A 13,953-nucleotide genomic window follows, 5' to 3' on the forward strand; every position below is an offset into this window, starting at 1 on the left:
AAAAAAATCCAGTGAATTCTGAGCGCCTAAATTCAAATGCCCCCGCCCCTCTGAGCCCCAGTGTAGCGATGACAGCTTATTTTACGACTGCATGTCTCCGGAAGAACGAGCTGGGCACTACAACGTACTGGGCACTACAATGGCAGAATTTTCACTTGTAAGGCTCTACAAACCCCTATCAACAAGAAAATAATTGTAATCCATTTGCATTTTTTCCATAAATATATCTTCTTTGTTAGGAAGACCAGGCCTGCAGAACATGGATTTCCTAATGATCTGGGTGTAGAAGAAGAAGACATCATTCCTGATGGACAGATAAAACTGGCAGAACAGCATCCTGCTTTCATTGTACCCTCCCTGATAAGCCAACCTGTGGGCAAATTATTTGTGGAGAAGAATAGTAAGTTTACATTTATAAGAATACTTTCTCAAGAGAAGAGGAATTGCGAAAATAGTCATAAATCATCTTCTGGTATGTCACTGTGTGCTTCCAGGAACTAATCAGTAGATTTTTCAGTCTCCAACCTCTTGTATTTGCCTGAACTGAAAGTTCTGCAGCCCTAAAACCTCTTCAGTCATTGCTGGCGATTTTAATCATTAGGAATGTCTAATGCTCTAGTGTAAAGGCTCATTCACACGTCCCTTTTTGTTGTACTTGTTCTGTTTTCGCTTTTTTTTTTATTGGACACATTTTTCCAGTTTGTATATTCACATATCCGTTTTTTTCTGTGGATTAGCGGTACTAAAAAACAAATCTATATGTTGGTGCGATTTACATTTCATGGATCAAGTGAATGAGTTTGTGAAAAAAAAAGTAGCGCTCATAGGCAATCTGTGTGTCATATAACACTACTGACCATTAATGAGAGAAACTTTTCTCTTTTTATAGCACACGAGTAAAAAAAACTAAAACCAAATACAAGACCTAGGAATGAGTCTCAATGCTAGCACTTTGTCTATTCTGGCAAGTTTAAAGTGAATATGTCACTGGGTTTTTGCCATGTAATCTGAGAGTATCATCATGTAGGGGCAAAGTCCCTGATTCCAGTGATGTGTCACTAACTAAGATGCTTGCTGTAGTTTTGATAAAATCACTTTTATCTGCTGTGGCTCTACCAGTCCTCTGAAGGCTGAGCTGTGTATAACCCGGCCCACACCACTGATTGGCAGCTTTCTGTGTATACTGTGCATAGGCAGAAAGCTGCCAGTCAGCGGTGGAGGTGGGTTACACAGAGCAGGAGGAACACATGGCTCTAGACACCTAATCTCCTGCAGATAAAACACTTGATTTTATTGAAACTACAGCTAGCTAAGTGAATAATTGTTGAAATCTGGGTCTCTGCTCCTATTTTTGATGCTCTCATATTAAAGAGCATAAGCCTTCTAACAGATTCTCCCTACATTTATGGATTAATTCACACTGTGAAAATATTAAAGATCTAATAAAGATATATTTTCTTATTTAAATTTATATTTTCTGGATAAATACAATTCTTGGTCTTTGCAGGGTTACACTTGAGGCTTGCAGCATCATAGTAACCATCTTCACTTTTATTCCCTTCAAGAAATCTGCCATATCTGTAGAGCGGATGTCAGGTGCACTTGTATAGCTCGGGCTCAGGAGCCGAGCCCGCTCCATATAGGGCAGGTGCCAGGTGTTATTCAGCCGGCACCAACCTCAAATAGGAGATTCATAGCTAGAACTGACTGCTGCTGTTAACCACCTAGATGCCTCTGATTAATATTGCAGTTTATTATCAATTTACTAAAGTGTATTGTACAAGTGCTAAACCAATAGCAGATTGAGCTAATAAAGGGCAACTATAAAAATGTGAAAAATAGTTACCGGTAATAGAAAAAGAAACACCTACATTTTCAAATCGCCACCCTTTTTCCATTCTGAAAAAATAAGCAAATCTGAACCCTCTGTACCTATAAAAAGTGTTGATTTTTGAAAATATAATGTTATTTAACCCATATGGTTAATACCGTAAATAAGTACAAATCATATGCCAGAATTGCTGTGTTTGCCATCATACTCCCTCTTCCCCCCCCCCCCCCCCAAAAAAAAAAAAAAAAAAATTAAGTAAGGAGCGAAGAAAATGTCACATTAGGGGAAAAAAACAAGCCCTCACAAAAATAAATGTCTTTTGTTCAGGCAAAAAAGTATATATACAAGAAAAATAGAAAAATATCTAAATGTGGCAGTGCTGTAATCATATTGAAAAGTTTCCGTTTTTTTTTTTTTTTTTTTTTACAGTAATAGTGATTCAAACATCTTCCCGTACTGTCATTTGTTTTACATTCCAGGAAAATTTCAGGCTGCGGATCGTTCTGAGATCATCAGAACCACAGAACATGTGGATGATTTCCTGGACATCAAGCCTGCGTGGGGCAGTATGGATGTATCGCTCACTGTGCATCGCAGCTTCAGGTGCTCACCCGCCAGTATGTGTCTAGGGGATATTCCAGTGGCGCCGCCATTTACTCTCCAATCCTCTTTTTACTTTTCAGGGTGATTGGGCTGTTCTGCAGTGGATTCCTGTCCGGATACACCGTGTGGAACATTGTGGTTATATATGTTCTTTCTGGCAGCCAGTTAACGTCTCTTCCCCAGCTACTTGAGATCTACAAAGGCTTGGCTTATCCGTCCCAGTGCTTTCTGTATTTCCTGCTGGCTGTCAGCACAGTTTCTGCTTTTGACAGGTATTTTAGAGAATAGATCATTCCCAGCTACTGTCGCTTGCATTTATTCCACAGTGCAAATACTTCAACAGTTTTCCTTGTTACTAGGATTGACCTGGCCAGTGTGTCAAATGCAGTCCGTGGTCTCGTTACACTGGACCCATCTGCTCTGGCCTCCTTCTGTAAGTACAAAGCTCTCTAGTAGTAGTTTACTATAGTGCATTCCGAAGAAAACGTGAGTTATTCCTTCTCTGATCAAGGTATAAAGCAGCCACAGTCATCAATTTTGAGTTTAGCTTTAGATATTACTCACACCCTAGTGTTTTAGGTATACAGCTCATACGTAGACCTATGTATTTCCATGATCACAGACTGTACACAGTGTAGTATTATCCTGCAGTCATACTCTCTCGCTAAGTTCTTTAGAATTGGCAGATATGAGCAGTATTTTCCAGTAGTTTCCTTTATCGTCTTAGGCTTAGAGGGATCATTTCTCCTTGTGGGAAGCATTAAGTTGGCGTAAGGAGACTTATAGGCCATGCATTGCTCCTCCTGGGAGTTTAAATATGTAAATAGCATCTTCAGAGAGGATGAGGACTTGAACTCTATAGCATGAAGCAATCCTAAAATTCAACAGCGACCTTTTAAGTTTCCCTGAGACCCCCTATCAAAGACATCTCACCTAGGCAAATCAGATCTCCTGCATTTTCACTGATGAGGGGCAGACTCCCCAAAACATGTGTCTGCAAATGAAGTTTCTGGTTTGACTTCATATCTTATGTAATGTGGCAAGGCTCTTACTTTTAGGATTCGGTGGTGCTAGAGTTCTAGTATTCTTTCTCTGAAGAAGCTATGTGCATATCTGGATCATCTCTATAGTAGTCCTGTATAAATCAAGAACTTTATACCAGAATAATAAACCATTCATATATGCAGTAAGTTAATATGGTCATGATTGCGCTTGTGGTTTTACCAAAAAATAAAAACTTCTCTATTTTCAGTGTATTTTGTGGCTCTTTTTCTTGCACTGAGTCAGCAAATGACAAGTGACAGGATAAACTTCTACACACCTCCAACCCAGAATGGCAGCTTGTGGTAAGATCTTATTCTCAAAGATAACTTTAAAACCTTGGTAATCACCATGAGTTATATGGATATACAGTGAATATAAATACACACCCCTATTAAAATGCCATTTTTTTGTAATGTAAAACAATCATACCAAAAAGAATAATTTGAGCACTTTTTCCTCCTTTAATTTATCCCATAATCTGTACAAAAATAAACTCAAATATTTTGAGAACTAATTACCGTATATACTCGAGTATAAGCCGAGATTTTCAGCCCAAAATTTTGGGCTGAAAGTGCCCCTCTCGGCTTATACTCGAGTCACGGTGGGCGGCAGGGTCGGCGGGTGAGGGGGAGAGGGCGCTGAGGCATACTCATAGTCCCGGCGATCCTGACGCTCCCTCTGCCCGTCACACGGTCTTCGGTGCTGCAGCTCTTCCCCTGTTCAGCGGTGGAGCCGCATATTCATTTCTCTAATCAGTGATGCCGATGACCGCTGATAGAGGAAGAGGCTGCGGCACCGAAGACCGTGTGACAGGCAGAGGGAGCGGGACGCCGGGAGCAGGTAAGTATGTAATATTCACCTGTCGCCGGGCGCCGCTCTGTCTCCGCGTCCTCTTGCTCTGACTGTTCAGATCAGAGGGCGCGATGACACATATAGTGTGCGCGCCGCCCTCTGTCTGAACAGTCAGTGCGGAGAGACGCCGGGACCGGACGCCGGGAGCTGCAAGCAAGAAAGGTGAGTATGGCATTTTTTTTTTTTATTGCAGCAGCAATGGCACAGCTTTATATGGCACAGCTATGGGACAATAATGAACGGTGCAGAGCACTATATGGCACAGCTATGGGGCAACAATGAACTGTGCAGAGCACTATATGGCACAGCTATGGGACAATAATGAACGGTGCAGAGCACTATATGGCACAGCTATGGGGCAATAATGAACGGTGCAGAGCACTATATGGCACAGCTATGGGGCAAGAATGAACGGTGCAGAGCACTATATGGCACAGTTATGGGGCAACAATGAATGGTGCAGAGCACTATATGGGGCACAGCGATGGGACTATAATGAACGGTGCAGAGCACTATATGGCACAGCTATGGGGCAATAATGAACGGCGCAGAGCACTATATGGCAGCTATGGGGCAATAATGAACGGTGCAGAGCACTATATGGCACAGCTATGGGACAATAATGAACGGCGCAGAGCACTATATGGCAGCTATGGGGCAATAATGAACGGTGCAGAGCACTATATGGCACAGCTTTCTATGGTACATCTATGGGGAAATAATGAACGGTGCAGAGCACTATATGGCACAGCTATGGGGCAATAATGAACGGCGCAGAGCACTATATGGCAGCTATGGGGCAATAATGAACGGTGCAGAGCACTATATGGCACAGCTATGGGACAATAATGAACGGCGCAGAGCACTATATGGCAGCTATGGGGCAATAATGAACGGTGCAGAGCACTATATGGCACAGCTTTCTATGGTACATCTATGGGGAAATAATGAACGGTGCAGAGCACTATATGGCACAGCTATGGGGCAATAATGAACGGCGCAGAGCACTATATGGCAGCTATGGGGCAATAATGAACGGTGCAGAGCACTATATGGCACAGCTTTCTATGGTACATCTATGGGGAAATAATGAACGGTGCAGAGCACTATATGGCACAGCTATGGGGCAATAATGAACGGCGCAGAGCACTATATGGCAGCTATGGGGCAATAATGAACGGTGCAGAGCACTATATGGCACAGCTTTCTATGGTACATCTATGGGGAAATAATGAACGGTGCAGAGCACTATATGGCACAGCTATGGGGCCATAATGAACAGTATGGAGCATCTATTTTTATTTTTGAAATTCACCGGTAGCTGCTGCATTTTCCACCCTAGGCTTATACTCGAGTCAATAAGTTTTCCCAGTTTTTTGTGGCAAAATTAGGGGGGTCGGCTTATACTCGGGTCGGCTTATACTCGAGTATATACTGTATATGGTTGGATAATTATGCACACCCCTAGGCTACGTTCCCACAATGAGCTTTTGTTGCGTTTTTGACTGTGTATTTTTGCTGCGTCAAAAACTCAGCATCTTACAGTTCTAGCAAAGTGGATGGGATTTATAGAAATCTGGTGCCCACTTCTTTCTAATGCAGCGTAACTTGCCCTGCCACACGTGTTTTAAATTTGCAGTATGTCAGTTTCTCTTGCGAGGTACACTGAGTTTTCTGTGCAGAATTTCTCCATAAACTTGCATCAGATGCGGAAATTTCACAGGTAAAAACGCACATATGTTTTAAGTGTGTTTCCACAGCAGAAACTCATCAAAAGCGCATGTAATTCACATAAAAAAAGTATGTCCATAAAGTTGTCAAAGACAAATACCTGGAAGTGTAAAAAAATAAAATGGTTTTATTTAAAGTGTGACACACCAAAAGAAGACAAAAAACGTAGTGTAAAAAATGCAATAAAAAGCGCACAAAAACGCAATAAAAAACACAAGCAAGCTCATTTGAATAATAGTTGCAGGAATTCTCATTGTGGGAACATAGCCTTACACATCGTTTCTTGAAGGACCGTTTGAATTAGTGACCGCATTCAGACTCTAGGGGTAGGAGTCTCTGAGCACAGCACATCTAGAATTGGCATTATTTGCCCACTCTTCCATGCAGTAGCGCTCCAAATCTGTTAGACTTCAATGGCATCTCCTGTGTGCGGCGCCATCTTTAGGTCAACCACAGATTTTCAATTGGATTGTTGTGCTGAAAGGTGAAATTCAATTTTAGCATTTTACCAGAGGCTTAATAAAGGTTTTTCGTACTTCCCTCTTCTTTGGGTCATTATTTGGCAAAACATAGCTGGGCTTGGATCTTTTTCTTTGTAAGTAAAGATGCTTCCATCTTGCCATCCTACTCCACAGGCCAGACATACAGTGCCTTGTGAAAGTATTCGGCTCCCTGGAACTTTTCAACCTTTTCCCACATATCATGCTTCAAACATAAAGATACCAAATGTAAATTTTTGGTGAAGAATCAACGAGTGGAACACAATTGTGAAGTTGAACGAAATTTATTGGTTATTTTAAATTTTTGTGGAAATTCAAAAACTGAAAAATGGGGCATGCAATATTATTCGGCCCCTTTACTTTCAGTACTGCAAAGTCACTCCAGAAGTTCATTGTGGATCTCTGAATGATCCAATGTTGTCCTAAATGCCCAATGATGATAAATATAATCCACCTGTGTGTAATCAAGTCTCCGTATAAATGCACCTGTTCTGTGATAGCCTCAGGGTTCTGTTTGACTCACAGAGAGCATCATGAAGACCAAGGAACACAACAGGCAGGTCCGTGATAATGTCGTGGAGAAGTTTAAAGCCGGATTTAGATACAAAATGATTTCCCAAACTTTAAACATCCCAAGGAGCACTGTGAAAGCGATCATATTGAAATAGAAGGAGCATCATACCACTGCAAATCTACCAAGACCCGGCCGTCCCTCTAAACTTTTATAGGGGCAGCATGGTGCCACAGTGGTTAGCACTGCAGCCTTGCAGTGCTGGGGTCCTGGGTTCTAATCCCACCCAGGACAACATCTGCGTGTTTGCGTGGGTTGTTGTGATAGACAATTCAGTAACACAATGTACATAGCGATCAGAGCACATACAGTGATCTGACAATAACCCAAAAATAATAGAACGAGCTCTGAGACGTGGAAACTCTGTAAACCGCAATCCCTAATCCTCTCCAAACACAACTAGAGGCAGCTGTGGATTGCGCCTAACGCTCCCTATGCAACTCGGCACAGCCTGAGAAACTAACTAGCCTGAAGATAGAAAAATAAGCCTACCTTACCTCAGAGAAATACCCCAAAGGAAAAGGCAGCCCCCCACATATGACTGTGAGTAAGATGAAAAGACAAACATAGGGATGAAATAGATTCAGCAAAGTGAGGCCCGATATTCTAGACAGAACGAGGATAGGAAAGATAACTTTGCGGTCTACACAAAACCCTAAAGAAAACCACGCAAAGGGGGCAAAAAGACCCTCCGTACCGAACTAACGGCACGGAGGTACACCCTTTGCGTCCCAGAGCTTCCAGCAAAACAAATAGACAAGCTGGACAGAAAAAATAGCAACAAATAGCAAAGAAGCACTTAGCTATGCAGAGCAGCAGGCCACAGGAATGATCCAGAGAAACACAAGCCCAACACTGGAACATTGACATGAAGCATGGATCAAAGCATCAGGTGGAGTTAAGTAGAGAAGCAGCTAACGACCTCACCAGATCACCTGAGGGAGGAAACTCAGAAGCTGCAGTACCACTTTCCTCCACAAACGGAAGCTCCCAGAGAGAATCAGCCGAAGTACCACTTGTGACCACAGGAGTGAACTCTGCCACAGAATTCACAACAGTGGGTTTGCTCCGGGCACTCCGGTTTCCTCCCACATTCCAAAGACATACTGATAGGGATTTTAGATCGTGAGCCCCATCGGGGACAGTGATGATAATGTGTGCAAAACTGTAAAGCGCTGCAGAATATGTTAGCGCTATATAAAAATAAAGATTATTTTTACTCTTCGCCACGACAGCACCCCACATGAGAGAGAGGGATCCGCCCATAGGAACAGGAATCCTACAGAATAAAAGGAGGCGGTCCCCTCTCCTCCTCAGTTTAGGTTTCCTGTTCCTACAGGGACCCGGCTTACCTACAGATGAAGAGGATCCCTGGGCCATGCACCCGCCTGCGTCAGTCTCTGGAGGAACGGCAGGGGCTGCGGTTCCAGAAGCAGCATCGGGGGAGCCACTGTTTGCAGCCTCCCCCCTTGTCTGATGGATGGCCATGGTCCGGGGTCGGTGCCGCTGGTCCGCCCGGCTCCATGAGGATGCGCGCGCTCAGCGGCCGGCTTTTTATCAGCAGCCGCCGCATGGTGAGAAGGAGCGGCGCGTCTAACCCGGAAGTCGCCGGAGCACTTCCGGGTTGGGTCCGGGGAGGCAGGAGATTCGGCGCCACTTTCAAAAGTGCAGCGCTAGCGTCGGCCGGTGTGTGGATGTGAGTATGGCTTCACCGGCCGACGAAACGCACCTTGCTGTGACAGAGCGCTCTCCTAGTAAGGAGGAAAGCGCCAGAAGCAGCACTAAAAGTGGGGAGAAGCGATCCCAGGAGAAAAGATCTGCCACCAAACAAAAGGATCCTTTATTAAAGAATCCGCCTCCAGAACCGGTACCTGACAGCTTCACTGGGTGAGTGGTTTTAAAAAAGTCTCTTCCCATATGCTGATATATGCTCCTCCTATATCCCCTCTAGATTAAGAAAAGGACACATAAGACCAAACACAGAGAATGTGCTTTATGTTTGCAACCCCTCCCGGACTCGTATACAAAAAGGCTATGCTCAGAATGCATTATACTGATCTTACGTCAAGAAAATGTAATGACTCCATCTGACGTTAGAGCCATTATCCGCGAAGAGATGCAGGGTTTGGCGCATGCAGGTAGCACCAGTACCCGCCAGCCAAGCATGTCCCAATCTCCAGCAAGCTCGGAGTCAGAACATAGATCCTCAGAGGGAGATGAAACTCAGCCGAGTTCATCCGAAAATGAAGGGGGACTGTGTCTGCCCAGTAGCAGCGTTGACAATTTAGTAAAAGCTGTTAGAAATACGATGGGGTGTCCAGACGAGAAAGGGAAGAAGTCGGCTCAGGACATTATGTTTGCGGGGTTAGGACAAAAAAAAGCGTAGATCCTTCCCCGTTATACCCACAATTAAAGAACTTGTTAAAAAAGAGTGGGAAAAACAACATACAAGGGGTTTCTTGCCATCATCAGCTAAAAGACGCTATCCCTTTAGCGATGAAGAGCTAAATTCCTGGTCAAAAATACCAAAAGTTGACGCCGCAGTAGCCTCAACTTCCAAGCAATCGGTCTTGCCTGTGGAAGACTCGGGTTCTCTAACTGACCCATTAGATCGTAAAGCAGAGGCCTTACTTAAGAGATCCTGGGAGACTAACACGGGGGCGTTCAGGCCAGCTATTTCTGGTACCTGCACGGCAAGATCACTGCTAGTATGGACGGAGCAGCTGGAGGAGCAGATTAGAGGTGGATCTTCAAGAAGTACAATCTTATCGAAAATCCCTCTAATGAAAGAGGCAGTAGCATTCTTAGTCGATGCCTCGGTGGATTCACTACGCCTAGCAGCCAGGTCAGCCGGCCTAGTAAACACAGCCCGGCGAGCACTCTGGTTAAAGAACTGGAAAGGGGACGCACAGGCCAAAGCAAAACTTTGTGCGATCCCCTGCCAGGGTGAGTTCCTGTTCGGGAAGACACTAGATGAACTCCTAAATAAAGCGGGAGAGCGGAAGAAGGGTTTCCCTAACCAGTATCTTCCGTCTTACAGGAGAGCCTTCAGAAGACGACCCTTTACCAGGAACAGACCTACTGAGCAAAGGGATCGTTGGGAGACAAAGGACCCTAAACAAAGAGGTGCTCTGTTTAGCGGATCCTATAATTCAAAACGTGGCAGATACCGCTAGTTATAAAGTAGGCGGTAGATTGAAATTCTTCCTTTCCAGATGGGAACAAATAACAACTAGCCGTTGGATTCTAGATATTATTAAATACGGATTAAAATTAGAGTTTAATAGAATCCCTTGGGATTCTTTTATTGTAACATCGCCAAAATGTCGGGAACAACAAGAAGCTCTAGAAACAGAAATCCTATCTCTTCTATCTAAAAAAGTCTTGATAGAGGTTCCCCAAGATCAAGAAGGAAAGGGGTTCTATTCCCCTTTGTTTTTGATCAGTAAGCCAGATGGTTCATTCAGAACCATCATAAATTTAAAGAAATTAAATTCCTTCTTGCGTAACCATACTTTCAAAATGGAATCCATTAGTTCTGCCATCAAGCTTTTGTTCCCTAGGTGTGTCATGGCCGGAATAGACCTAAAAGATGCCTACTATCATCTTCCCATACATGCCGAACACCAGCAGTACCTAAGGGTAGCAGTCATCATGGCAGGACAGGTTCGTCACTTTCAGTATGTAGCAATGCCCTTTGGGCTTTCTATGGCTCCCCGCATCTTTACAAAGGTGATCCTAGAAGTGATGGCTCACTTACGCCAGTAGAACACTCTCATAATACCTTACCTGGATGATTTTCTGGTTATAGGAAATTCCATAACCCAATGTGAAATGCGATTATCTAATGCGATCTCATCCCTGCAGGAATTAGGTTGGATCGTGAATTACGAAAAATCCAGGCTGAATCCAGACACCATCCAGATATTTCTAGGAATTCAACTAGATTCAGTAAGTCAGAAAAGTTTCCTCCCGCATTCAAAGAGAATAATTATACAATCAAAGGTGTCAGAGGCAATATCAAAACCCTACATGACCCTGAGGAAGGCTATGTCCTTGCTAGGATCGTTATCCTCATGTATACCAGCGGTGCCGTGGGCTCAATATCATACCCGTCAATTGCAGTATGAAATATTGTCAATCCAGGGGAAGGTGCGACATCTAGAGAGTAAAATTACTCTTTCCAGAGACGTGATTGAATCCCTAAACTGGTGGTTAGACATGGATCACCTTTCAAGAGGGGTACCATGGATGATAAATCCCTCTAAAACAATTATCACTGACGCCAGCCCTGTGGGTTGGGGCGCACATATGAAGGATAGTCTGGTCCAAAACACTTGGAATCAGACAGAGTTAATGTGTTCTTCAAATTGGAAAGAATTAAAAGCGGTAGAATATGCCCTAAGTCATTTTCTTCCACAGGTTCAGGGAACGCATGTGAGAGTTCTTTCGGACAATTCCACCACAGTGGCGTACATAAACCGTCAAGGAGGTACGCGATCAGGAACCCTGATGAACGTAGCAGCAAACATCTTCCAGTTGGCAGAATTTCATCTTCCATCCTTAACAGCCCTGCACATCAAAGGGGCAGAAAACACCAAGGCAGACTGCCTCAGTCGAAACAAGCTACGCCAAGGAGAATGGTCTTTAAACAGGGACATATTCAGGATGATAACAAAAGCATGGGGCGTACCCCAAATAGATCTGTTCGCCACAAGAGGCAACAGACAGGTAAAAAGGTTTGCTTCCCTGAACCTCATGGATCACCCAGACATGTTGGACTCTCTTCACCATCCTTGGAGCTTCAAGCTAGCGTACGCCTTTCCTCCAATGTCTCTGATACCTCTAGTGATCAGGAAGATCATGAGGGACCAAGCCAGAGTAATCCTGATTGCGCCCTTCTGGCCAAAAAGACCATGGTTCTCGTGTCTCCAGAGCATGTCTCTATGCGATCCATGGATCCTTCCTTTACACAAGGAACTGCTGTCTCAGGGCCCATTTTTCCACCCGCAAGTGAAAGGTCTTCACTTGACGGCGTGGAATTTGAAAGGCAGTTATTAAAGTCAAGAGGGTTCTCAGAACAACTAGTTAACACCTTGTTGTTAAGTAGGAAAAAATCTACCACCCTATTATACAGTAGGGTATGGAAAAAAATTCTTAAATTTTCATACAACACCATTTACTAAACAAATTCCGGTAGTTCCTATTCTAGAGTTCCTACAAAAAGGTAGAGAATTAGGTCTATCAGTAAACACCTTGAGGGTTCAAGTCTCAGTTTTAGGAGCCCTGTATGGAGACAACATAGCAGCTAACAAATGGGTCTCCAGATTTATTAAATCCTGTGAACGTTCCAATCCGGTCCATATTCCCCGTCTACCTCCGTGGGACTTGAATTTAGTCTTGGAAGCCTTAACTGACTCCCCATTTGAGCCACTAGATGCCATACCTCTAAAGGTCCTAACATACAAAGTCGCCTTATTAGTAGCCCTAACCTCAGCTAGAAGGGTTAGTGACATCCAGGCCCTGTCGGTGGACCCGCCTTTCTTAATGGTATTTCAGGATAGAATTGTCCTAAAACCTGATCCCTCATAACTCCCTAAGGTAGCATCCATCTATCACAGATCTCAGGAAATAATTCTGCCTTCCTTTTTTAATACACCTGTAACCCCAGAACAACATAAGTTGCACACCTTAGATGTCAGAAGAGCCATCCTGACGTATATAGGAAGGTCTCAGACATGGAGGCAGAGTAGGGCTCTGCTTGTCTCCTTTCAGGGCCACAAGAAAGGACATGGGGTTACAAAGGCTACCATTTCTCGATGGATCAGAGAGGCTATCTGTCTGGCCTACACATCGAAGGGCGAAATCCCGCCAGTGGGGATAAAGGCGCATTCCACGCGGGCCATGGCTTCCTCTTGGGAGGAGCATGCGGATGTACCGATCCATCTGATATGTAAGGCCGCAACCTGGTCCACACCTTCTACCTTTTACAACCATTACAGACTTGACCTTTCTGCTTCCTCTGATTTAACCTTTGGTAGAGCTGTTCTTAGTGCAGTAATCCCACCCAAATAATGAATCTCTGAAAATCTCTCATGTGGGGTGCTGTCGTGGCGAAGAGTAAAAAGCCGGATTACGTACCGGTAATGCTCTTTTAATGAGTCCACGACAGCACCCATGTATTACCCTCCCTAAATTCTGTGCAGTTCTTTCCTTTAAGTTCAAAAAGTAATGGTTGTATAGGGTTAAGAATTTTATGTTACTGAATAAGAATGAATACTAACACTTTTGCGGTTCCCTTTTTATACTCTGTAAACTAAACTGAGGAGGAGAGGGGACCGCCTCCTTTTATTCTGTAGGTTTCCTGTTCCTATGGGCGGATCCCTCTCTCTCATGTGGGGTGCTGTCGTGGACTCATTAAAAGAGCATTACCGGTACGTAATCCGGCTTATTATTATCTCAAACAAGGAGAAAACTGATCAGAGATGCAGCCAAGAGGCCCATGATCACTCTGGATGAACTGCAGAGATCTACAGCTGAGGTGGGACAGGTTGTCCATAGGACATCAATCAGTCAAACACTGCACAAATCTGGCCTTTATGGAAGAGTGGCAAGAACAAAGCTATTTCTCAATGATATCCATAAAAAGTGTTGTTTATAGTTTGCAACAAGCCACCTGGGAGACACATCAAACAAGAAGAAGGTGCTCTGGTCAGATGAAACCAAAATCGAACTTTTTGGCAATAATGCCAAACGATATGTTTGGCGTAAAGGCAACACAGCTCATCACCTTGAACACCCCATCACCACTGTCAAACATG

The 13,953-nt window shown here is 43.9% G+C and overlaps 1 protein-coding gene across 3 annotated transcripts in view; it reads left to right on the forward strand.

Moving 5' to 3' along the window:
• The window catches only part of TMEM237 (transmembrane protein 237), a 110,326-nt gene that overhangs the window by 74,308 nt on the left and 22,065 nt on the right, over positions 1-13,953 (forward strand). For all 3 annotated transcript variants that reach the window (XM_069733584.1, XM_069733583.1, XM_069733582.1), the window contains 5 exons: positions 240-400; positions 2,311-2,434; positions 2,515-2,706; positions 2,794-2,867; positions 3,687-3,780. In XM_069733584.1, coding sequence (XP_069589685.1) covers positions 240-400; positions 2,311-2,434; positions 2,515-2,706; positions 2,794-2,867; positions 3,687-3,780 — 645 coding nt within the window. The remainder of the gene's footprint in view (positions 1-239; positions 401-2,310; positions 2,435-2,514; positions 2,707-2,793; positions 2,868-3,686; positions 3,781-13,953) is intronic.

The sequence above is a fragment of the Ranitomeya imitator genome, chromosome 7 (genome assembly GCF_032444005.1).
Source record: "Ranitomeya imitator isolate aRanImi1 chromosome 7, aRanImi1.pri, whole genome shotgun sequence".
Taxonomy (NCBI): Eukaryota; Metazoa; Chordata; class Amphibia; order Anura; family Dendrobatidae; genus Ranitomeya; species Ranitomeya imitator.